Genomic DNA, 26,425 nt, shown 5'->3' with positions numbered 1-26,425 from the left:
ATGTTTTTTTTTCCTCTAACATAATGTCGAATATGCCTTTGTTCATTTTTCAACTGTTTTATCCAAACATTGTCATTTATTTCTCTTGGAAATATGCAACTTTTTATCCCAACAAAATTTCTATTGCAAGTTAAACTTGCATGGAGACTACACACTACGTTTAATATGTTTCAACAATAATTCTGCATAATTGCTTTGTGTTTTCAGCGCGCAGTATGCTGGAACAGTGAATTTCGCTTGTGGATGGGTAAAGTTTGAGTTAATATTGACATGACCGGAATCTAATTGTGCTGAATGAGGTGTTTCGAATGCCGTGCCTTGTGCATATGTATTGACACAGGATAAGGGAAAAAAATCTCGAATTATACTTTTATTACACATTAGCAAATTAAGGATTACATGGAAGGCCAAACAAACAGGCTATAAAACATCTGTAGGTCGTCGTGGTGTATCATGATAAACTTTTCTCTCATTGATGAGTTCATACAATTTTTACATTTGTGCATGTGGAGACTGCAACAAATAGGCATCTTTTATAGTCTCTGGAACTAAAAGGGACAATGCGTTATTAGTCCATCTGAATTGGATCTTCTTTCACCTTGCGTTTGTAACACAGACCGCATGGCCGTCTTTGCGATGAGCCTCTCAGTTCCAGGAAGACCTCTTACCTGGAAGGAGGAGGAGGAACAGGAATATAATTGAAATGCTGAGAGGATATCGAGGCCCCGATAGCCACAAACCAGAGATGAACAATAACTGTCCTACCTGGTTTGTGGCTGTCAGGAAGAACTAAATAATTTCTTGAGTGTGGAGAAAAAGCTGCTCCCTTGTTTCAACTGTCTTTCCTTTTGGTCCTGCCCTTCCTTAAATTGCTTACCACTGCTGCCCCCACCTGGACACAGATTAACCCTGCCTCAGACAGACTAGTAGAAAAACGCATGTTTTTATGGTTGCGCGCTAGTAAATGATCTAATTTCGCTTTGAAAAATACCATATTTTCCGGTGTATAAGGTGCACCTTCAATGAATGGTGTATGTTCAAACCCTTTCCATATATAAGGCGCAACAGAGTATAATGTGCACCTTCAATGAATAAAAACAGTTTTTCAATTATAGAAATATCTAAAAAAAATTACAAATAGCTGCTCACCACATTATAAGGCGCTACGGTAGAGGCTGGGGTTACGATTTCTACAGGGAATGAAGTCTGTGGCCGCTGACAGTAGTTTTGAGAGCTGTTGTGGCTCAACATTACTTCACATATAAGGCGCACCTGCGTGTAAGGCGCGGTGTCATCTTTTGGATTTTCCTTTATCAAGGCTTTTGGATGTGCCTTATACACCGTAAAATACAGTATTTGCTACAAAATCCAGGACCACAATTTAGGAGTCAGCTAACTTCACTGATCCAAGCTGTTGCTCTGACAATTTTGGTTGTATCAATGTCCTAAGTCTCCTAGCTTCATGCTAACAGCTGCTGGGAAATGCTACAGATGGGTGAAGGAAACTTTTGGATACAGTATTTTGGTTGTTATAAACTTGAGAGAACATATCTCGAAGGAATCTGTATGAAGATAGGATATAATAATACACCAACGGGCATATATTCTTTATCCTTTACAAAAAAATGCATGTGCATGCCTGTATGTATCATACTTAATTACATTCTATTTAATTACGCTGTTACTAAATTTTATAGTACAATTTTTTTTTTGGGTGGGGGGGTGTTGTGGAAGCAATTTAAAAATAAATCTCTACTCATTTCAGGGTGGAAATACGATTTGAATAGGTCTACCTGTGGAGGTGGCCGTCACACCATTAACCGTTCCTTCCACATCAGCCTCATCCTCGGCGTAACTCAAAAGCAAGGCTCTCTGCCGGTCTGTCAGTGTCCTGGCGGAGAGAGATATTTTAAAATAACAAAATAAGACACCCGATGATTGGCATGTCCCTGTTTTGCATCTTACTTGGGTACTTTAATTTTGATATGGACATAGTGATCTCCAAAACCGTAGCCGCTGACGCGGGCGATTCCTTTCCCTGCCAAGTGGATCCTCTGGTCTGTCTGAGTGCCAGCTGCAATCTGATCCAATAAAACGAGTGACAATTTTCATATCAAAGTTCAATATTTGACTATTATTGCCTGCATGATGCATTTTTTTAAATGATTTACCGATAAATTGAGCGTTTCGTAAAGGCCTTGTGTCCTGGCCGTGCCGCCGAGGATCGCTTGTGCCACAGAGATGTGAAGGTCCGAGTGGATGTCGGCGCCATTTCGCCTGAAGACTGAACTCTTTTGGACCTGAAAGCACAAATCATTTACATAAAAGTACTTTTTTTTCAAAGGGTTAAATAGTTTTGGCTTTATTTGAAGTTTGGCGTTTATTTGCGAGAAGGTTTTTGCACACAAGGCTGTTGGTTGAAGAACTTTCAGGTGCGCATTAAACAACAGAAAATATGGTACGTCCAAATATCCTGGGAGGAAAAAGGAGCTGCTACTTGAGGTGAGCCGTTTATTTTTGAACTTAAAAAAAAAAAAAATATTGTCCAAAAATTAAATGTCCTTTGTGGCCACTCACCCTAAACGTGATAAAGATCTCCTTCTTTCCAACAGGCATTCGAACTGTCTGGCCATCCTCCACTCCTAAAGGATAACACGTTCAACATTTAATTGTCATCTGTTCCTTTTTCTTTTTGGGGTGGTTATGTTCAGAATTGTGATTGTGACGGACCAGCAGGGACAGGGACCGTAACAGTCTTCCTTTGCTTGGTTTGTCCGGTCCCACGGCAGGTGTGACACGGGTTAGAAATCACCCTTCCCTTGCCACCGCAGCGTCGACACGTGGAGCGCATCACGAACGGGCCCGTGTTCACAGTCTCCTGCAAAGGGGGGTACACACACATAGTAAGCGCTTCAACTCACGTCTTCAGAGTAACAGGTATTTATGTCGTCAGGCACCCATTTGAAATAAGGTACCATATTTACCAGTGTATAAGGCGCGCCCAAAAGCCTTGATTTTCTTCAAAAGACCCCGCCTTATATGCTGGTGCGCCTTATATATGAAGTCATATTGAGCCACAACAGGTCTTGCAACTACTATCAGTAGCCATCAATTTCCCCCTGTACAAGTAGTGCGTAATCCTTATGTGGTGTGCCTTATATTTGGAAAACATTCAGAAATTTTGATTTTTATTTCATTCAATGAAGGTGCGCCTTACTGTCCGGTGCAGCTTATATACGGAAAAAGTTTGAAAATACACCATTTATTGGGGGTGCGCCTTATCCAGTGATACCTCGGTTTACGAATCCCGTGGCTTACGACAATTTTACCTTGGCATACGAACTATTTTTCGGGATTTACACGGACCGCCACAATGAGTGATGTTCTCCTAACAAGAAAATGGCAGCTGATTGTTTTTGTCCTCTATTCCACGCCCCCAGTCTTTGGTTAAAGCCACGTGATTGGTCAAGAACGCAGCAGTGAGGGGGGTTTACAGACAGAGAGAGTGAGTCCAAAAGAAAATGGCAGCTGACTTTTTTTGGCCTCTATTCCCCGCCCTGAGTCTTCGGTTGAAGCCACGTGATTGGTCAAGAACATAGCAGTGAAGAGGGGGGAGGTTAAACATAAAAGAGACAGGCAGACGACAGAGAGAGAGAGTGATAAAATGGATAGAAAACAGTGAAATTTGGACTCGTTTCAACTTGGTAGTTCAAAAGCAGAGTGTAGACTGCAAGGTTAAGGTAAATAAAACAACTTTATTAAACAGTACAGTTTATTTCTTTAATCATAATATCAGCACATTTATTATACATAAAATAAGGTATATTTTGTGTAGTTTTAAGGGTCATAAAATCAGGAAGTAGAAAATTGTTTTATGGGGACCTCGGAATGGATTATTCTCATTTTAATGGTTTCCTATGGGAAATTAATTTTTGGGAAACACACTTCGCCTTACACACTCTGTCTGGGAACCAATTAAGTTCGTAAGCCAAGGTATCACTGTACTCCGATGCGCCTTATACACTGAAAAATACGGTATGTATTTGTGTATGTATATAATGAATCTGTGTTGTCATATTTGTTACTGAATTTAGTTTTTTTTTACTTTATTACCTCCGGGTTGAGTGAACACTGGCGTATGTGGCTGCTGCTGCTCACCCGCAGAAAAAAATATCCTGTGACTGTAAAGTGTCCTTGAGAGTTTTGAAAGGCACTTATAAATGAAATGTATTATTATTATTATATATAAACAGTAGCGCATGTTGCCATTCATTATGGTAAGACACCTATTTAAAAAAAGAGATCTGTACTGGCAACTATTTGACGACAAGCAGTGAAGACGCTTTTCGGGATGACAGGAAGTGGGTAGCGGAAGAAAGTATTACCATGCCGGAGCCGTTACAGTAGTGGCACTGCTGAACCTTGGTGCCCGGTTCGTGGCCTCTACCGTCACAGCGCTGGCAAGCGGCTTCCGTGTTAATGGATATCTCCTTGTTGACTCCTTTGGCTGCCTGAGTGAATGTCAACTCCATGATGTACTGTGCAGGGAAAAAGGACACACAAAATGTAGGTAAATTTTAGATAGTGAGGTGCCTGGAAGTACAATTTTCACTTGTTCTGTGACCATGCTTGTCAATTAAAACACTTCTACCTCACATTATAATCACGTTTCAGCTACTACACAACAGACCTCTTGTGGTTGTTCAAAAATGGCATTGAAGTCTCCAAATCCACGCCCTGCAGAGAATTCCCCAAAGATCTTGCGGAAAAGCTCCTCTGGGTTCACGTTTTGGGTCTGCCCGGACCAGTACTGCTGCCCGCCTCCTGCTTGTCCGCTGTCAAAGCCTGCAGATCCGTATGTGTCGTACTGTTTCCTCTTTCCTTCATCGCTAAGTACCTGAGAAATAATTGTTACATTAGAGAGGCTTATTATAATGATAAGTATACAACTTAATAGTGTAATAATTACAAACCTCATAAGCTTCTGCCAGCTGAGCAAATTTCTCCTTAGCTTTTGGGTCATCTTTATTGGTGTCCGGGTGGTACTTTTTGGCCATCTGCAGGACAACAAACAAGCAGGCTGTGAAAATACAGTCAAAATATGAGCTGCAAATTTGCTAGGCAAATGCAGACCTGATAATAGGCCTTCTTGATCTCCTTCTGGTTTGCTGTCCGGGATACCCCAAGGACCTGGTAGAAGTCCTGCTTATTGGTGGCCGAAGTGCTCGTGTGAAATGCACATTGGGGGGCTTTGAAATCTGATGGTCAGAGAGCACATCTGAATTAGGCTAGTAAATGCGAAACTCACTGGCAATGCTTCGGTATAATTTTGCTTAGAAGCATCAATTATGTAATAGGATCGGGTAAAAATTAAAATACAACGAGCCCAACTAACGATGTCCAACACCACTGTTTAACGATCCAGTGTATGCTTTAAAAATCCCTCATAAGCAACAATATCATGGAATTATAATTGAATTTAAGCATGAGCTAAATATATGACAATAAATCAAATGTAGCCTCTCCGAGCAGATTTTAGCCATATGCTAAAACTTAACGTCACTTACCGAGTAGCCCCTTCAATGTCAATCCTTTCCCAGTTTTGCCACAGGTCGAGCTACGACTACTCCATAGCATCCCAGTTCCAAATGTGCAAACGCCACGGAGTGAGCCATGAGAAGCAGAGACAACGGCGCCCGTCGCAAGGAGGTGCCGGTGTTGCCCGGAGGACACGATGACAGTTAGCCAGCGTGAGGAACAGCGAGCCGCTGAAGACGCCATCATTCCCACACTATGGCCGCCTCGTGTCGCACTGCGCATGACAGGAAGTTACTTTGTCGTTGCGTCATATGGTTTGACAAAAGTGTGGCATCAAAAAACTAGAACTTAATAAAAATAAAAATGGACTGATTGAAAATGATATGTTGAAGAAAATTGATGACAATTAATTTTATGAAGGGCAGGAAATTTGGTTTATAATTCAAAGTTATCCAAATTTTAATTTATTCCGCATTCGAGTAAGATTTAAAGTCAGACTTTTCCAATTTACGACGATTAAAAGTGCACAATAATGGCCATTTCAACTGAGGTCTGATTTACGAAATCGGAAAAAAATGACCAAGTTCATCGACAGTCTTCGATGTGACGTCACTCGACGATGCCAACCACATGTTTGTGATTTCCATCGGAGTTTTGGTAATCAGCAAATTTAGCTGTTTTCATTGCCTCGAAAGCTTTGACGACAATTCGACAGGGATAACTCTGACTTTCCATCTTTTTCAGCATTAAAATGTGTTTCAAACCAACGAAAATAACACTGTTAATTTCAACAGTGTTAAAAGAACGACGCTGTCACCTGCTGGCATTGATTGATTGCTCAAAGCGTAAGTAAACAGCACCAACGTTTTCTTTTTGTTTTATTGATCTTTGGTTCAACCCTCCTTACATATAATTCTGATATAATGAAGGCCTGAATATAGGTAGTAACTAGCACGTCTCAACCCCAACGTGAGTACAAGACAGGAGTGCTATTTTTTCTTTCAGCAAATTATTACGGGGGAGGGATTCAACCAAAATACCAAATATCATAAAGGGCTGATCACCACCTCAAAATAATTTTATTTAGTTTTTGTTTCTTTATTTTTTGCATACACACACTGAAGCCTATAAACAATGCAATTAATTTATTTTCATTCATCCAGCATTGATACATTACACTTGCACATATACATTTACAGGGTAAAAGAAATAGTTTAACACTTCATACAAAAATATCAAGAGCAATGACATCAGATGATACTTTAACACATTCTTAAAGTGTCTTCATAAAAACAAATCAACAACAATTTCACATTTATTGTACAAAAATGCACGCGATGGTGAGCACGTCAGCCTTAAAATACAGAAGAAACAAGGTGTGTGCATGTTTCTTCTGTGCGTCACGAGTTTTTTCCATTGTGTCAGGTGTAGTGGAACAACTGAATTGTTTGAGTGTGAGTGCTTGTCGTTAATCACAACACATACGATATGTTGTGATTAACTGGTGATTAGAATAAAAACATTTTTCCTCTTTGGCCAAAGTCAGCAAGAATGCATTTTAGCTTTCCTGTCATCTCAAATAGGTTAAGTGATATATATCAGATCCCCAACCACCAGGCCACAGTCAAATGACTGGAAAAAAAAGATACTCCATGCATTTAAAAATAATTTGTCTCTTTACACAAATCAATCCAATCTCCTCTGTCATGTGCATGTGCATATAAACACGTGCACCCACAACAATGAATTCAAACATACTTTCTCTTGAGAAAGACAAAAAGACCGAGTGAGGACACAAAGAAAAAGAGAAAATATCAGCTGTCACTTTTGCATTATATGCGATGACAGGCCGGCAAATGTGGCAATGAATTCTTTAAAAAACTGTTAAAAACACATTGAATACTTGCTTTCATTTTCCAGCTCTTTGTGAAGTGGGACTTTCTGGCCACTCAAAGAACATCTGAGAGCTGACTGGACATAAGTAATACACTCACAATTTCCCCCAATACGGGACCGGCACCACCAACTACAGTGAGTCTATTTCATGATATTTTTTTAATAATTTGTTTTTGTTTGTCTCATGGTCTGATTGGAAAAAAGGAATGAACAAACAATTATTCGCCACAGAAGATGTCCACTTAAGAAATGACAAACACTTCCAAGAGCGCGGCCACTGAGTGCATGCGGTAAAAGATGGCGAAAGGCAATCCGACGTTCACGATGGCGGCCCAGATGTTGAAGTTGTAGAATTCGGTTTCGGCTGGGTGGTCGAATTGAGGGCGAGCACCAAATGCAGGCATGATCCAAAGCTGTAGTTGAAAAAATTAGACAGAATGAAATTAATGGGTTTGAAATAATTGAGTGCATTAAAAAAACATCAGTTGAAAGTACGAATACTTTGTTTCTGTTCTTAAAAATACTTTTTTTCTGTTCACTTGAAAACAATATATGTACTTTCTACCCTTTACTTCATCAAAATAAGTTTGTTACTTTTTTCAGGGGTGGGGGTAGTTGGCCAAACCCTACTTCACGGATTTTTGTCTATCGCAGGTATTCCTGGTCCCCATTCAGTGAAAAATGAGGGATTACTGGACTGTTCTCAGGACAAAGCAATGTTATTGCTTTGGCGCCACCTGGTGGTTTCTTGATGTAAACGTAGTTGACGCAAGTTGAATACTACTACTACTACTACTACTACTACTAATAATAATAATAATAATAATAAATTTCATTTATAAGCGCCTTTCAAAACTCTCAAGGACACTTTACAGTCACTACTACTACTACTACTACTACTACTACTACTACTACTAATAATAATAATAATAAATTTCATTTATAAGCGCCTTTCAAAACTCTCATGGACCCTTTACAGTCATAGGATATATTTTCTGCGGGTGAGCAGCGGCAGCCACACGCGCCAGCGTTCACTCAACTTGAAGAGTTTCATTTAGACGCAAGTAGTGCTTTACTCCCATCCTGTGGCATCTATTGGTAATTAACTCTTTCACTGCCAGGCATACAAAATGCATCCACTCCAGTGCCAGGGTTTTTGTCATTTTCACTCAAATTCAAAGACCCACAGAATATTTAGTTTTAGCACGACAAAAACATTCAATGCAGCACAAGAAACCTTAGACATTCTTCTTTCATCAGAAAAAAATAGTTAATTCCTAAATTATATGGGCCTGGAGTAATATGAGGTGCAAGTGGGGGCTGCTGTACAAAAGGCAAATGGAAGGGAAAAAACATTACCAGAGGCCTGACCAGCGCTTTATCGGCACCCCCATCCAAGAAAAACCAAAACCCAAACAAATTTGGGAATGACGCTGTCATATTTTCAATTCCCCGAATAAATTCGGGAATGGCAGTGAATGAGTTAAAAACCTTTTTTGGCATTCACTGTACCTTTACCATTTTTTGTTGTTGTTTGACCTCTACTTCAGGATACAACGTGAGTATTTTTAACATCTAAGTGAAACAATGTACGTAGGGTAGGATACTCACAATAATGTTAGCCAACAGCAAAAAGACAGAAACTTCCTTCAGTACCCTCCTCTTCCATGTCAGTTTATGTGGGTAATGTATCACATGGCCATACGGGGTCACCGGCGGAAGCTCCAACTCGGGTTTAATTCTTATTTCCGATCCTTCCAGATGGCTCATCTCTTTTCTGTAATGCTGCATCGCGTAGATGTTGGTCACCGAGGTGATGTGCTCGTGATGTTCTTCATGGAAAGGCTCGCGATGAAGACCTTCAACGATGAAGAAGTTCTGCAGCCCGATTTGGATCACCATCAGGATAGCCCAGGTGAGGTTAAGCCGATTAAGATGGCCTTGAGCTCCAGATGCCACCATGGCGACAATAGTGAAGTAGCTGATGATGAACTGCCCCATTGAGGTTCCCACCAGCAGACCCACGTCCAAGCTCCGAGTAGGGTTCTTCTCCGAGTCATGCTCGCGACGGTCCAACTTGTAGATGATCGCGCCAACCAATGTGGCCACCAGCATCAGACTGATAATAACAATATTAATGATGAAATGGATCAGCAGCGCTTGGTCTCTCTTGCTGTGATCATCTGCTTGATCCTCCTTCATGTCCATCTCGTACACGATGAAAGTAGCCAGGCCCGTGAATACCAGAAGGATTCCAACCAAGGGCCCAATGAGTGCATCTTTGAGGTGGAACTTATGGGCGTGGCCGTGACTGTGCGGGTCGTGGGCCTCGCCCAGTCGCCCGACGTTTTTCCACATGACGTAAGCCATGGCCGAGGCGAAGAGGCTGTACTCGATGTTGAAGGGGTATAGGTAGAAGTAGGCGTCTTTGAACAGGCTGCAGGATGAGTGGCTACACTCGCATTGGTCTTCGCCGTAACTCGCTGTGACGGGAAGAGAGAATGGCGTTAAAGTGGACCGGGACGAAAAACTGCGATGTAGCAAACCCTACATGTATTGGTACATTTACCTCTGTATGAGTACAAAAATTATTTTTCAGGCCAAATACAGTGATACCTTGGCTTACAAACTTAATTGGTTCCCAGACAGTGTGTAAGGCGAAAAGTGTGTATCCCAAAAATTTATTTCCCATAGGAAACCATTAAAATGAGAATAATCCGTTCCCAGGTCCCCCCAAAAAAACATAATTTTCTACTGCCTAATTATCTAAGCCGTACAAATACACAAAATATACCTTATTTTATGTATAATAAATGTGCTCTGCTATTATAATTAAAGAAATAAACTGTACTGTATAATAAAGTTGTTTTATTTACCATTGTGATGGTCGTTGATGGCTTGATGGAGTGGCCGGTTTCATCAGCATTAAACACTTGATGAGGAACGTAAACTTCTTTCACCATCTTGAGGAATGATCCCTTGTAGGTGCTTTCTCTGTGATAATTGTATCTAGTTCCTCATCATTCGTGTTCTGTTGAGCTGGGTTGATAGCTTTTTGCATCAAGTGTACAGATGGCTTGTGCGGGTTATTTGTGGAGCCTGATTGATGAGAATTTTAACCTTGCAGTCTACACTCTGCCTTTGAACGATTAAAGTTGAAACGAGTCCAAATTTCACTGTTTTCTATCCATTTTGGTAGTCTCTCTCTGTCATCTTCCTGTCTCTTTAATGTTTAAACTACCTCCCCTCACTGCTGCGTTCTTGACCAATCACGTGGCTTTAACCGACAACTGGGGGTGGGGAATAGAGGACCAAAACAAGCCGGCGGCCATGTTGTTGTTTACTCATTCACACATCACTCATTGTGGCAGCTCCGTGTGTATCCCGAAAAATAGTTCATATGCCAAGGTCAAATTTTCATACATTTAACGTTCGTAAACTGAAAAGTTCGTAAGCCAAGGGATTCGTAAACCGAGGTATCACTGTACCTGTCAAATAGTTTCTTCCATACCTTTCGTGATATACAACTTCCGTCCCCAAAGCTTATGGGAGCCGTTGTCATGGTGTTCGTCGGATTCATGCGTGTTATTGCCGTGATCGCCGCCATGATCGCCGTCATGGTCGCCGCCATGGCCATCGTCTGGATGGCCTGTTTGGTGGAGTGACTCGTCGGTAACCGCAGTCATCCACAAAACTAGATTAATGGACAGCACGAGCATCAGGCCGCACCTTCCCGATCCAACACAAAAAGAAAATCAATATCCAATCATCAAAAATTGTGGAAAAAAAAGATCCAATTTTAGTCAGAAAATACTTTTTGGTTGACTGAACTTTTTCTTTTTTTTACGTACAACGGAACAAGGAACAAGTGTGAGATTTATGTCCAGGTAATGTAAAATATGTGCCTTAACTGGATTTTGGAGCAGACTACTTCCTGGATGGAACAAAAGGGTGGTGCCAGTTTGATTTTGCATTTTCCATTGATGCCAGACACATCGTGACGCAATAGTAATACTCTGTACTTGCTTCACCGGTATGACAAATATACTTTCGTATTCCTGAGGCAAATGTAAAATCAATGGTGTACTTTGTGTTTTAATCCAAATGTTACTTTTGTTGAGGGAGCCGATCGATGTTGTGGTTGTAAGGTGGTCGGTGTCTGTTTTGGTGGCAGATTTCCGATTTTGTTTATCAGCTGTGTCAAACTTTTTTTTTTGTCACGGGCCTCATTTTAGTTACGATTTGCCTCGGAGGGTTCTTGTGAATTTTCGTAAAACCGTATCCATGTTTTATCCCCTCCACATATTACATATAGAGCGCACAGCAAATGGATCAATAACTAATTTAAAAATCAAACGTGAAGAAAAATTACTCATATTGTGAATCACGTATGTATTAAAATTTTGCTTCATGCTGGATTTGATCTCACGGGCCACATAAAATAATGTGGCGGGCCAGATCTGGCCTCCGAAGCCTTAGCTTGGACACCTGTGGTTTCAATCATATTGTTTTTGAAGTGACTCTAAAATGATTCAGTCTTTTCAAATTGATTAGTTAGCTGAATCTTGTATTTTTTCTCAGACGTGTGGTCCTGGGGTTCAGAATTTGACGAAAACATTTAGGGAAAATTACAACAATAGAGTCGCGCAACTGGTTTTAAATCACTCGGGATGTCAATCATCGCCTATCGATCTATATTTACGAGTTGTCATTCTGGCAAAGTACAAGCTGAATGTTGGATTCTTTTCACGATGAAAACAATATTTTGTACTACCAGTGACCTTGTTTTTGCGATTAAAATATTGGATTGGATTTGCCTTTATTAGTCTCGCAGTTGAGAAATTTACATTTCACAGCAGCAAAGTGATGAAAGGAATGAAAGTAGAAAAACAAAATACATGAGCTGCTGGAAATATGGAATATTGCCTGTTTCATTGGTATGGATTGTTTCCATTTCGTTTTTTTCTATTGGAATAAATCTTTCTTGCATTAATTTCAGACAAAAGATAACTGTCAGGAAGATTTGATCGTCCGTCACTTACCGTGTAAGGTTCCTTTGGAGCTGTACGCAGTCTTTTGCATGGACCCACATAAAGTACGTCTGAAAACAAATTCGCCGGTTGAATATTTCAGAGAAATTCCACCCATACCTTTTTGTAAATGAGCACTTGACTTATATTTACCTGCACAACAATGAAAACAAGTTGGGTCACGGGAAAAACAATGTTGATGGCCGACTCGCAGTGGAGATACCCGACATAGCTCGCTATCTTGAAAAAATCCATAATAATACTGAGGAGTCCAAATAGCACCATTCCTCCTATCGAGTAAGAAAACGGGCGATATTGAGACTTAATTACAAAGCCCCCTTCATCCACCTCCTCACTGTTAAAATGGACATTTTAAAATGACATACCCCTCAGCCACACGGGCCCGGCGTGTTGGTCCCTATACGCCACAGCGTTTTCAATCCTGGCCGTGAAGATGATATAATAGATCATCCAGATGCTGGTGATGATGAGGACGATAATGAGGAAAACCTGAAGGTCAGACATGCTGATGTCGATGTGCTCGTAAGCACTTCCGCTCACCAACGCGATCCCCAACATCAGGATGTTGATAAAAATGACCCCGGACAGAATCCATCCCCAGTTGCGGTCCCTTTCCTTACTCGAAGGAGTTGTTTTTTCACTCGGGTGGTCAGGCTCACCCGTGTTCTCCGCCGCGGCGCCGTGCGGGGCGGCGTGACCCTGATTTCCCTCGTTTTTGTTCATCCTGCAGGGTTCACAGAGGTTGCCGTCGCCGTGACAGTTGCACGGGTAGGCCGTGTTCAAACACATGGTTGCTTCCTGAGACATAGGAGCGCATTTGAATTACCGGCAGCATCTGTAACCAGGTCTGAGACGTGACTGGTTTTACAAGATTCGCCCAATGTTAGCCATTCCCCCTTAACAAACCCGCCCAGGTTCAAACTTTTCCGGGGGGGTGGGGGAAATTCACATAATTGGCACTTTGACATTGTAACACTGGTTTAGCCGAGTTTGTCAGCGAATTGCTCAAAGTTTCCAAACTCATCACCTCAATTCTCAAATCCACTTTGTTGAAGAGAAATGTTTACTTTTTTACCAAAGTGATTGACTCTGAAATGTGATTCTATCTTTCACTTCATACACATAGTCGGCATTTTGATAACCTGACGGTTTTATTTCATTTATTTTTTAAACCTGTACAGGGTCAGCGTTTACTACAGTTTACTACTTATTTCCGCACTTGATTCATTGTTCCATTTTTTGTTAAAAATAAAACCTCAGTAAGATGTACAATCTCTTTTTATTACGGGAGAGGATTAGGGCCACTGAAGAAAAAAAATAGGGTTGGCTAGATTCTCACTTTATACTCAGAATTTTGATTTTAAAGTCAGAATTCTGACTTTATTTTTAGAATTATGACTTTAAAGTGAGAATTCTCATTTTGAAGTCAGAATTCTCACTTTAAAGTCAGACTTTAAAGTCAGAATTCTCACTTTAAAGTCAGAATTCTGACTTTATTCTCAGAATTCTGACTTTAAAGTGAGAATTCTGACTTTATTCTCAGACTTCTGACTTTATGGAGCTATGAATTAGGGGAGGGGGGACATCAGCCCGTGGCGTGGCTTGGAAGAAAGGACGTTAAAATCAGAATTCTGAGAATGAAGTCAAAATTCCCCTTTAAAATCATGATTCTGAGAATAAAGTGAGAATCCTGCCAACCTTATTTTTTTTCTTCAGTGGCTCGAATCCTCTTCCGTACTTTTTTTAAATAGCTGCTCGGCAACATTGTGAACTGACACAAAATATGATAAATTCTCAAACATCTACAAGGGGAAAATACATGTTTCTCTTACATGAATGAGTCGTGCACGGGGAATACATTGCTTCTCCGGTTCTATTGCATCTGTTAACACCCCAAAATATCTATCAACTAATAAATTAAAAATCTCATTTGTAGTTCCCTTCACATTTCTTTATTACATTTTTAAAATTACTTTTGGAGTCCGTCAACCCGCAGAGGTTGATCAAGGTGTTTTCAAAAATTGTAAGTGAACATTAAAAAACCCATCAGATTCTCCCACAAAAAGGCGAACAAAGTACACAAGCAAAGTATGACGATTGTATCAATTCTAAAAAAAAATGACATGCACTCGCACTCATTCAAAATGCAAAAAAAAGATGACTCAAGATTGAACCTTACCTGTCGACTGACCTGACCGCAAGTGTTGGATGCAGATGTGTCCGTCCCCCTTTTTATAGGCATCCAAAACATAGCTGGAGGAGCCACATAGGTCAATAAATCTGTCGTGAGCAGCAACAGATTTGATTATGACTTTGGCCAAACATGGCTTGTTTTGCTCAAAATACTCCACGAAAGTTCAAAATGTTTCCAGGTAATACCTTTTTTCTCACTAATTTCTCCACTGTGAGACTAATAAAGGCAAATCCAATCCAATCCAATTCCACCGCATACTGAAACCGGTTCCTTCTCAGGTTCCCATATACAGTATATTGCTTGATGCACATTTTCGCTGTTACTTCCTTTGATAGACAGTCATATTACATTATTTATTATTATTTTCCAATGCTACTGACAATTATTGCCTCTGTTTACGTTCACATATGCATACGGTATACATTATTTTCCCATATCCCATGATGCAGATCATGAAGCAGATGATTTTATACATGTGTCCATTTTTACTTTTTTTTCATACAACGCTTCTGATTATCCTCGCTGGTAAAATTGATGGCCTATAGGCTGTCATACATTTGATTGTCTAAACCTTTTAATAATTTTAAGATATACAGGTACCATCCGACTTACGATCACTTGTTCTTACGCCCACCAGACCCTATTTTTTTTATTGTAATTCTGCGCCTGGCACCGCCAGTCATGTATATATATATATATATATATATATATATATATATATATATATATATATATATATGTGATATGTATATATATATATATATATATATATATATATATATATATATATATATATATATATATATATATGTATGTATGTATGTATGTATGTATGTATGTATGTATGTATGTATGTATGTATGTATGTATGTATGTATGTATGTATGTATGTATGTATGTGTGTGTGTGTGTGTGTGTGTGTGTGTGTATATGTATATATATATATATATATATATATATATATAAATGTGTGTGTGTGGTATATATATATGTGATATGTATATGTCGCCATGAAGGGAAAAGCCTAAGGAAGAAGAAGATGTGGGTATCTTGTAATTAGCTGCCGTGCAGGATGCTTGTCAGGGTGAGCCTGTCTTAGGTGCTTTTTTGACATTACAACATCCCTAATGAAACACAGAACCTTCCTTGTGTACGCCCATCATGTGTCATCAGAGACATCGGGCTTAAAATAATAACAGTGAAGAGAGCACCAAGCCAACGTCAAAGGCTATTCTTCCCCGTGAGTCTGTCGCAATGAGGAAGTACTGTATATTTCTATCAGTTGTTTGCATTCAGTCAAGTGACACTACAAACTCCGGCAGACGAGTTTGAAAGAAAACAAGGTTTGTCACAAAAGTGCTGCATCATGTTTTGAGAGATTTTCCTATCACCAGGAACTTTTTTGAAATGAGTGTTTGTGTTACTGCAAAAGCCATTAGTCTTCTACTTGAAAAAGAATCCCTCAAAACCATACTGAAGCAGCCAAACTATTTGGGGTTTATCAGAGACACGTTGACTGGTGGCCATTGTGTTAACAAGTTTGATTGGGATTGATTAATTGTAAACATAGTCATTCTCAATTATAAAAGCGTGTGCACACTTGTGCAACCACATTTTTTTCCGATTGTGTGTTTGGGCTTTATCTCCCAAAGATTCTTTTTATTGAGTTGAGGTGAAAAGTTCACAGGTTTATTGTGTAAAGGTTGAATATATTTTGAAATGACGTAACACTGTTTCAATTTTCAAGATGTGAAAATCTGACATTTGAATAGGCGTGTGTTGTGTTTATTTATTTGTTTGTTTTTTTAAAAAAAGTGATGTTGAATAAATACTCAAACCTACCGACGTAGCTACCGCTGCTATGTTAGGTAGCACGACTTATTTGTATTACTATAACACAATGGGTTGTATTATTTTGTCATTTTAGGACTTGTAGTGCGATTAGTAGTTGTATAAGTGTTTGTAGAAGAATGGTTACTGTACTACTACTAATGGTTGTCCTATGCGTTATTGGATTGGATTAGCCTTTATTAGTCTTGCAGTGTGAACAAAGTATACTACTCTCATCAAAGTTGTTGTCAATGTATTTGTAGCAGTATTTGTTAATATCTTTGTTGTGCTAGTAGTAGCCGCAGCAGTTGTGTTGTTGAAGTAGGAGTATTTTGATATTGTAGTTGTTGGCATAAACCAAGTCGCCAAAGTTGTTGTGTTTAAGATGATGTAGTTGTCGTCGCTGTTGCTGACTGTACGAGAAGTAGTAGTACAAGAGTCGCAGTTGTGGTGGTCCAAGTAGTAGTTGTCTTCGCACAGGTAGAATCACAAATGTTTGTACTGTTTTACAATTGGTCACTGAGCCGTAGCAGTTGTGTTGCTGAAGTACAATGAAGTGCATGTCAGTATTTTGTTATTGTTGTAGTCATAGGCCTAGTAGCCATAGTTCTTGTGTTCATGATAATGTACTTGCAGTAGCTGTTGCTGACTCTACGAGAAGTAGTAGTACAAATTAAGAGTCGCAGTTGTGGTGGTCCAAGTAGTACTAGTTGTATTCGCACAAGTAGAATCACAAATCTGTTTGTACTGATTTACATTTAGTCACCGTGTACTGTTGTACAATTAGTCACCGTCGTAGGAACTTGTGGCGCTAATGGCGGTACCACTCGTACTCCCATAGTGGAATTGAGTAATTTGGCTTTTATTAACTCGTGGGGGTCCCTGGTGTGTCCGTGTTTGTGTTTAGGAACTGGTCGGCCACGGGGGAGCACTGTTCAGGCGGCCTGAGCGGTGTACGGCCGCGTTGTCGCCTCCCTGGATACCAGCGACGCTCACAAACCGTCGAGCCTCGGGGGCAGTCTGGCCACCGACCGACCGACGCTCCGGGACAGGGCGGTGGGTCGGCAACGCCGTTTCCAACTATGACGATAGCGTCGAGTATTACAGCTGTAGCCCAAGGCGGTGCTGGTGGTACAGACTGTACTGGAGGTGTCGATGAAGGCAAACGGACTAACGGGTAGCCATGAATGACAGGTACCACAAGGCGGCCCGAGACGGCTACTTGGACCTGTTGAAGGAGGCCACCCGTAAGGACCTCAACGCTCCCGATGAAGATGGCATGACTCCGACGCTATGGGCGGCCTATCACGGGAACCTGGAGGCTCTGCGGCTCATCGTGTCGAGAGGGTGGGTACTCAAACTAAAAAAAGCATAAACCAAAAAAAAAAAAAACCCGAAGGACACATCATTAGCTACACTAACTCTATAATAAACAAATCTGCCGTGGACATATTCGGAATAACTGGTATGCAACCAAAATAAACAAGGGCGTAGATTTTATTCCATAGAAGAAAATGTGGGATCACACAAACTTCGATGTGCAAATGCAATTTTCAATAGATTCGCATTGTACTGCTCCCCTCCGTTATGACAAAGGACTAAATAACCAAACTCGTGATGAGTTCGTTAAAACAATGACGATCGAGCATGACTCTTTAGAACACAAATACAGTACAGTCCATTGTTCTTAGCTCCGAGTTTATTGCACGCAAACTGGAAATATATATTGCACATATAACTTGTTCACACGAACACATTCCTTTCCAAATGGTTTATTCAGAAAATGAGAGGACCTCGTCATACCTGTCCCCTTTGCTCCATTTGACAATATTGTTCAATTTATGCATCCCACAAGACTCCCAATAATAACAGTTTTTAGAATTTACTCATCACATTTTTTCCCAGTAAATGCATGCATCCCAATATCTCAATTTTGTTTTATAAATCTACCTGATGCTAATGATTGGGTTATCTTTACAAAAACATATTTTTGAAGCGGGGTTCCAATTTGAAGAACCAAACTTATTCTTATGTGACCGACTAATACTTTATTTTTTGTTGCATGAAAGCACCCCTCTTGTTCTTTAACATTGTACTCTCTTTGGGATAACGGGGTAAATGACCTCAAATGGTGATCTCATTCCATGAGAATGCCCTGCTTGTTCCAACCATGCAACTGTGGGAGCCTTAATCACAAAACATCACTCTTAGCCTTTGTTCATAGCACTTGTTAGTTGTGATAAGTAGAGTGTTTAAAAAAAATCAGTTTACCTTAAACAATGAAAAAAAAAACTGTTTCTTAAAAAGGTCAGGCATAGGTCAAGAGCCCATTTTATCTGATGGAATGCTTCTTTATTGGTATGACAATGCAAAAACCAATTTAACAATTAAAATGTTATTTTGCGTGAGGCCAAAAGAACCCATTACATTTTGGGTGGGATATGCTCATCCATCCATCCATCCATCCATCCATCCATCCATCCATCCATCCATCCATCCATCCATCCATCCATCCATCCATCCATCCATCCATCCATCCATCCATCCATCCATCCATCCATCCATCCATCCATCCACACACAAACAACTGTTCACAATCACACCTATGGACAATTTAGTCTTGAAAGGTTCTTATAGATGAAATTTATTATTATTATTATTTTATTATATTAACCTGCCATGCATGTTTTTGGAATGTGGAGGAGAAAGCAGAATACCCAGAGAAAACCCGCGCAGATCCCCGGGGATAACATGCAAATGCCACACATGAAGGCCAGAGCCGGAATCGAATGCCAGACGCCCGCACTGTTAGGCAACGTGCCACCTCATCATGACGTTTTGTTTTTAGGGGATGAAATGTGAGGAGAACCCGATTCGAAAACGTGAACTTTATATGAGGTTAATCAATTGACGCTTTCAATGGTGATGACCTTGAATGCACTTTTAAGCGGACAAAAGGGCAATTGCTTTGATGCCTCAAACGGTGATGCAATCTGATCTCTTTGTTTGTTAAATTCTCACATCTATGGCAGCTTCTATCACAAAATAGAGCGCAATTACTTCCTATTGATATTGTAAGAATTTATTTGCTAGTTGGCACAACATTACAAAAAATACTTAAAACAATGGGAAGTTGGCGAAAGAGTTAGGTTTGGGTAAAGAAATAGCCCGTTAATTTATGCTGAAATGTTGTCAAATGGTATGACTTTGCAAAATTTACTAAAGCAATTAAAATGATCATTTATGAACGAGTGAAAAGAGCTTTTATAAGGAATGCTTTTGAACAAGGGGGCGGGACCTTCTGAAACTCAGCATTTCTGGGGAAGTAGTTTTGGGACACTATAACTCATTGTTATTGGTGTTTTGCATTTGACTAAAAATATCAGCCTGCTTGTTTTGGGTATTTTAGATGCGATAAAACGTTTTTCTGAGGTCAGTTAGGAAACAAAAAAATGGTGTCGGATGTCCAATAAATGTCAATGGTTGTAAAAAAAAAATGTGTGTGTGGGTGTGTGTGTGTGTGTGTGTGTGTGTGTGTGTGTGTGTGTGTGTGTGTGTGTGTGTGTGTGTGTGTGTGGTTATTTTATTTTTCGGTGTTGGAACATAATGACATTTCCATTATTCTACAGATTATATTCAGGACATTTTCACACAGCTGCTCTTGAGCACAAGAATGTGTCCAGCTTCCTTCTATAGCAACAGCTTACCCGCTATTGTGAGCAATTCTTGAGGACTGAAGATAGTCACTTTTAACGCCCGGCAGAGTACTTTAATGACAACTCTGAAATGTCACGGCACCGCCACAGTGTTCAAGGTCATGTGCGAGTTATCGCATTTCATTAAATGCTCTTCAGCCATGCGTTCCCTCTTCAATATTTTACCGTGCACTCGCCACAACGTCCACATTGGGGCTCATAAAACCCAACGTGAATTATGACCCCCTTCCTAAACGGTTTCACTGTTATGGATGTCGTTGGTGAGACATTTCAACCGGAGTGCTATCGTTGTGACTTTTATAACACAGCTGTTATCATAAAAGATTGCGCTTGATAACATAAGGGGTGGATTATCCGCACAGAAGATACAGCACGGCGGCATTTGTGGTGACCTTTTCCACAAAGATGCTGCAAAATAGCTACAACACAGTTTTTTTCTCACTTCGGCGACATTTCTGGAGCGAGCACCTTATTAAAATTTTGGATCTTTCTAGATAAATAAATATTTAAATAAATTGATGCACATATACACTGATATACACATATACTCTTATCTACACATATACACTTATATACACATATACATACATACATATATACATGAATTAATAAGCGGAAAAATAATCATTACAATAAATGACAAAATAAATAAATACATGGATAAATAAAATACAGTAAAGTCTCGTTATATCGATATCGGATATATCGATAGTCCCGGTTATATCGATACTATTTCTATGCACGCACGGAGAAAATTACATGCAAACAGGGTCGGATATATCGATAGTCCCGGTTATATCGATATTTTTTCGGACTCCCTTGAATATCGATATAACGAGACTTTACTGTACAATGATATTTTAATTCAACACACTGAATTAGTATCAATAAAATGTGCGTGCAAAAATGCACCTTGCTTTGGTTCTGCGGGGAAAAATCCAGAGTGACTGGCTGCTTTGAAGGCTTTGCTGCACCCATTTTACGAATAACATCACTATCCCGACATTGACACAAAAGCGGCGACTTCTACAGGCAGCGTTAAATGGGACATAGCGTGGGGCATCGCCGGGATGGTGAAGCACACAACAGGCTCATCGTTAATGATTGACCTGTTTCGACTGCAAGTAAAAAAAGGGGCCCCTTGTGAAACCCCTTCATTCAAGTTTGGATGGATTAGCCTTTATTAGTTTCGCAGTGGAGACATTTAAATTCCACAGCAGCAAGGTTATGAAGTAAGAGGAAAGGAAAGGAAGAAGTAGAAAAGCAAAATACAGGACTTTCTGTAAAACGTCTGTGTAATCTGCTGTAAAGGCAGCCACTCTCGTGGTGCCATCTTGAAGTCAAAACAACAACCAAAAAAAAATAACAAATAATGTGACTTTTTACCAGTGGCTCGGGGACGCCATCGCGCTCAAAACACCTGAGCTACATGATCTGCAACAAGGAATCAGACTCAAGAATACAACAAGGAATAATAACTGTTATGTACTTTGTAAATCGAGTGCAGAACTAAACAAAATCCAAATTTTCCCATGGAATCTGTACAAACAAGAGTACTCTAGTCTATAAGCTGTAAGGACATGACATCGCATTCCTCTCATGATGTGCATCTGACCCTCTTTGCTAATATGAACCATAAAGTGAATGTCATGACGGTGTCGTGGGACGATGCTGTACTCGGCAAACGACTGTCATGTAAAGTAAACATCAGATAACATGATAAAATATACTCAGGGTGAGAGGTGGCAGTGGGGGTAAACAAACAGACTGTTAGCATTTTAAACAGCGGGACATAAATTTCCACGCATAAAGCGATCAGGATTATGTTTCCATCACATTATGCAATCAAAACTGGGAACAATATTAAAAAAAATTTCAATTTGAATGTAGATAATACCAAGTCATTTTTGGACATTTATTTATAGCATGTTGACATTTTGTTTGATTACAGCTTTGTTGCTCGTCACTCAAATATATAACAATCACAATCCATCATTTGCTCAACCCAGAACGTTTTTTTTCTTGAATCGGATCAGAATGTACACACTTCTCAACCTTTTCACACGTTAACGTGTGAAAAGGTTGAGAAGCACTTTACAACTACAAACAGAGCTCAAGGTGTGGAATTAATTCAACGCCAAAGGCAGTGACAGCATTTTTTCTGGCACGTGTGTACAAGGGCCAAACAAAAAACCCCGCCCTATAAACAACTCCACATCACGTGACAAATTTTGCACCCGTTCAGCACCTTCGATGAGACATACTACTTGTACTTTATGAAAATAAATGTATGAAAAATAATCGTGGGATTACCTTTGTTAGTCTCGCAGTGGAGAAATTTACATTTCACAGCGGCAAAGTTATGAAAGGAATGAAAGAAGTAGAAAAAATGCATGGTAGATTCACATTCAACAACAAATGAGATCTCTTTTATTGTGATGCAGGACTTTGTCACACCAGTCACGATTCGACTTGAGGAATGTGGCGTGACATCATCCACCATGCACAATTATGCACTTGGAACCAGCTGAAACCTTGTGAAAGCCTCGCTTGAAACACGAGCGGGGCGGCGAAGCAGTCGCAGCGACAAGCCAGAGCTCAAATTGCACCCCGGCCAGCCATGTGTGTGACTCATTGGGGTGACAAGAAGGTGGACTGTCAACTAACAGCCGAGGGTCCCGTCACCTTATTTAAAAAAATAAAATAAGTTGAGGACACTATTTCACTTTTCAAGTTCTTTGGCACCAAAGTCTTGCCTGTATGGACTTTGCTTTGTGCACAAGGGCAGTGGTCCCAAACTCCGGGTCGTGGACCAGCACCGGTCCGTGGGTCATTTGGTACCGGGCGACACAAAATGAATAAACATCTTGGATTACTTTTGTAGAATTAATTTTGGACTCTGAAAAATGTTTTATTTTGAAAAATGGCCAGATTCTCGATTACATCCGTCTACAATAGGCCACTCGCGCTTCTCAGCCACGTGGTAGGTTAGCACTAAGATGAAAACTGAGAGCTAGCTAGCTATCTCGCTAAATAAATAAATTAATAGAAAATAACAAACTTCCTCAGAAAGTTTCTTTGGGAAAGGGAAAAGGTCCAGGCAGGAGACCGAAGAGCATATGACTTTCAAAAATAAAAGACAAAATTAACAAAAATAGACAGTATCAGGAGCCCTACTTAAAATAGTGATTTATCTCAAAAATTCACACTCACCAAGACCACTATGCAAAATATGCGCCAATGGTGTTTTTCATGCATTTTGTATTTGTGGTGTTTCTTATTTTGATGGTACGTTTTATTGTCAATGAAAATATTGTCATCAAACCGGTCTGGGGGACAATAAACGTTGGGAAATACCGCGCTAGGGTAAAAGTGTATCAAGTGTATGTCTGCTCTAATATACTGCACTGTACTTATTCACCCAGTACGATCTTGTGTAGAAATTGCCGTGCATACAGGACCAGACTGAACCAAATTCCGCACTGCTTTGTGGAAAGGTGACATTTAATCTTGTCGCTAACCATGTGGTTGTGTTTCACAGCGGGAACCCTGACAAGTGTGACATATGGGGCAACACGCCACTCCACCTCGCCGCTGCCAATGGTCACCACAACTGCCTTTTCTTCTTGGTGTCATTCGGTGCCAACATATGGTGCCTGGATAATGACTACCACACGCCGCTTGACATGGCGGCCACCAAGAGCCACATGGACTGCGTCCGCTACCTGGACTCCATTGCCTCTAAGCAAATGGGGCTCAACCCCAAGCTCGTGAACAAGCTGAAAGAGAAGGCGTTTCGAGACGCCGAGAGGCGCATCAAAGAGTGCGCCAAGATGCAAAAGAAGCACCACGAGAGGATGGAGAAAAAGTACCACAAGGAAGTTCCCGAGGCATCCGTCTCAGATGTTATGAGTTTTTCCAGTTACAGCAGCGGCTCTGTCAGCCACAAGGTACACAACTTCAATGCAGGTCTTTCTATTCCATTTGAGTTACTAGCGGATTGAGTGAACGCTGAGGCGTGTGGCTACCGCTGCTCACCCATAGAAAAACATATCCTGTGACTGTAAAGTGACCTTGAGAGTTTTGAAAGGCGCTTGTAAATGAAATATAGAGATACTTTAGGTGGAGATACTTTAGATGGATGGGAAAAAGTACTGACAAACACAAAGCGAATACGCGTCGACAGACGGACAAAGGGACAGATCGATAAGTCCAGCGATAGTCAGCAATAATAACCAATAAACTCTATATCAGTGGTTCTTAAACCGGGTTCGATCGAACCCTAGGGATTCGGTGAGTCGGTCTCAAGTTCGGTGGATCCTCCGCCGCAGAGGTCAACCCCTCAGTCTCGTCTGCCGTTAGTCATTGAAAGAAGGGTTCGGTGAATGAGCTGATGGAACTGGTGGGATTCGGTGCCTCCAACAAGATTAAGAACCACGGTGAGTCTAGATCGATTGGGAATGACATGGCTCATGTGGGAGAGTGGGCTTTTACCCTACCAAAGTTTGTGGGTTTGATTCTGAGCCGTTGTGACCATGTCAAAATCTTCTTAGGCAAGATAGCGAACACCCTCAGTTGCTCGTGATGATGCGTCATCACTAGCTGGAGGAGACCTTGTTAAAATTATCCATCTGAACGATCAGGTACAGGATAAAAGGACCAGCGAGTAGACAGGCAGAAGATTTATTGACGGGTGTGCAGTTGGACCAACTGACAAGTGAGACTGCCTGACAGATACACAGACATAAAGAGGACTGACAGAAAGGTAAGAACAATGGTTGGAGAGAGAGGAAAAAGTGATGGTTAAACAGACAGAAATACTGCAACGGATGGACCCAATCGACCAAGTAATGGATAGACGGATGCATCGAGAGATACAGGATTGACAGAAAGCTGACCAACTGACCGTGAAAGTACCATTTTAAAGACACGAAGTATTTTGCAACCGCGTCTCTCCTATGTTTCTGCTAGGCTACTCTTCAAGCCACAAACCGAGGGAAGACAAAGATACAGAAGAAGCTGGAGAAAAAGAAACAAGGAGATGGGACCTTCAAAATTTATGAGGAAGGGAGGAAGAGCGTGCGCTCCCTCTCCGGACTCCAACTGGGCAACGACGTCATGTTCCTCAAACCCGGCACATATGTCAATCAGAAGGAATATGGCCGACGCAATATCCGCGAAATGTTCCCCAGAGACCACAACGACGACGTCATTTCACGTGCCATCAGCGAACCGGACCTCCACGGGACCAACGCTGCTCACTCGGAGGTCAGCACAGACTCGGGACACGATTCCCTGTTCAACCGGCCCGGTCTGGGCACTATGGTCTTCAGGAGGAACTATGTGAGTGGAGGGATGTTTGACGTGGGCGATCCAGACGCAGCTGATGGCTCAGGTAACACGGTGCATCTACGCAGCAGACTGCACCCTCACCGCAGCTTGGATGAAGACAGCATCGGAAGTGCTCGTAGCCTACAGGAGAGGAACCTGGAGGAGCTTCCTTGGGAGGAGGTGGAATTGGGTCTGGACGATGACGACGAGGCCCTCACAAGCCCTCTGGAGGTCTTTTTGGCCACGCAGAGCATGAGCGAGTTCTTTTCTATCTTTCGGAGGGAGAAGATTGACCTCCAAGCACTGCTCCTCTGCTCTGATCATGATCTCAAGAGCATCCACATCCCATTAGGACCCAGGAAAAAGATCTTAGATGCCTGTCAGAGACGTCTTGAGACAATAGAAGACCCAGAGTGCATTGAAGATACTGAACTGTAAGTACTTTTCGACAATACTTTGTCTCTTTCGAGCAGTTTGTGAGATAGTCGATACCAGCTGACTTTGAGCATGAGATATGCTGCCTGGTACACCCTGGCCAGGTCGCCAGTCCCTTCCAAACGGCGTGTTAGTTTTTAGGAATCATTCAGTGTCACAGTTTGTTCTGTTGAAAACCACCTGGTACACCCTGGATAGGTCGCCAGTCCCTTCCAAATGCCTTGTTAGTTTTTAGGTGCCATTCAGTGTCACAGTTTGTCCTGTGGAATAGTGGCATTGCAGACATTTACTGTAATGCTAAGTTGTCACAACTACAGATGTGACCTGAAATACAGTTTGTGGGCAAAGGGATGAAAAATGATGGTAAATGGGAAGAAAAATCACAGGAAATGTTTACCTGTCGTCGCAAATTTAGCTTTTTGCCGCTTTTGCTT

The 26,425-nt window shown here is 41.0% G+C and overlaps 3 protein-coding genes across 4 annotated transcripts; 1 reads left to right on the top strand and 2 right to left on the bottom strand.

Annotated features, from left to right (window-relative positions):
• Positions 1–357: 357 nt before the first annotated feature.
• dnaja3a (DnaJ heat shock protein family (Hsp40) member A3a) lies at positions 358–5,801 on the bottom strand. Of its 2 annotated transcripts, XM_089018710.1 has the most exons (12): positions 5,568–5,801; positions 5,134–5,258; positions 4,974–5,057; positions 4,691–4,897; positions 4,386–4,538; positions 2,731–2,878; positions 2,578–2,642; positions 2,172–2,300; positions 1,966–2,081; positions 1,794–1,891; positions 766–892; positions 358–668 (listed from the first exon to the last, which is right to left on the bottom strand). In XM_089018710.1, the coding sequence occupies exons 1-11, from the start codon at positions 5,782–5,784 to the stop codon at positions 780–782; spliced, it is 1,455 nt and encodes a 484-aa protein (XP_088874836.1). In that variant the 5' UTR covers positions 5,785–5,801; the 3' UTR covers positions 358–668; positions 766–779. The 2 variants fall into 2 exon arrangements, with proteins under 2 accessions (XP_088874836.1, XP_088874837.1); XM_089018711.1 differs by lacking the exon at positions 766–892.
• An 867-nt stretch (positions 5,802–6,668) lies between these two features.
• On the bottom strand, positions 6,669–14,760 carry otop2 (otopetrin 2). Its single transcript, XM_089018636.1, has 7 exons — positions 14,665–14,760; positions 12,851–13,283; positions 12,618–12,754; positions 12,477–12,535; positions 10,946–11,163; positions 9,046–9,917; positions 6,669–7,847 (listed from the first exon to the last, which is right to left on the bottom strand). Exons 1-7 carry the CDS (start codon positions 14,734–14,736, stop codon positions 7,677–7,679), a joined length of 1,962 nt encoding a protein of 653 aa, XP_088874762.1. The 5' UTR covers positions 14,737–14,760; the 3' UTR covers positions 6,669–7,676.
• A 1,002-nt stretch (positions 14,761–15,762) lies between these two features.
• ush1ga (Usher syndrome 1Ga (autosomal recessive)) lies at positions 15,763–25,994 on the top strand. The gene is made up of 3 exons (XM_089019612.1): positions 15,763–17,856; positions 23,767–24,175; positions 25,197–25,994. Exons 1-3 carry the CDS (start codon positions 17,693–17,695, stop codon positions 25,992–25,994), a joined length of 1,371 nt encoding a protein of 456 aa, XP_088875738.1. The 5' UTR covers positions 15,763–17,692.
• The last annotated feature ends 431 nt before the right edge of the window (positions 25,995–26,425 follow it).

This window comes from Hippocampus bargibanti, linkage group LG17 (assembly GCF_051943395.1).
Source record: "Hippocampus bargibanti isolate YZ-2025 linkage group LG17, ASM5194339v1, whole genome shotgun sequence".
NCBI classification, from domain to species: Eukaryota; Metazoa; Chordata; class Actinopteri; order Syngnathiformes; family Syngnathidae; genus Hippocampus; species Hippocampus bargibanti.
This window is presented reverse-complemented; position numbering and strand designations above follow the sequence as displayed.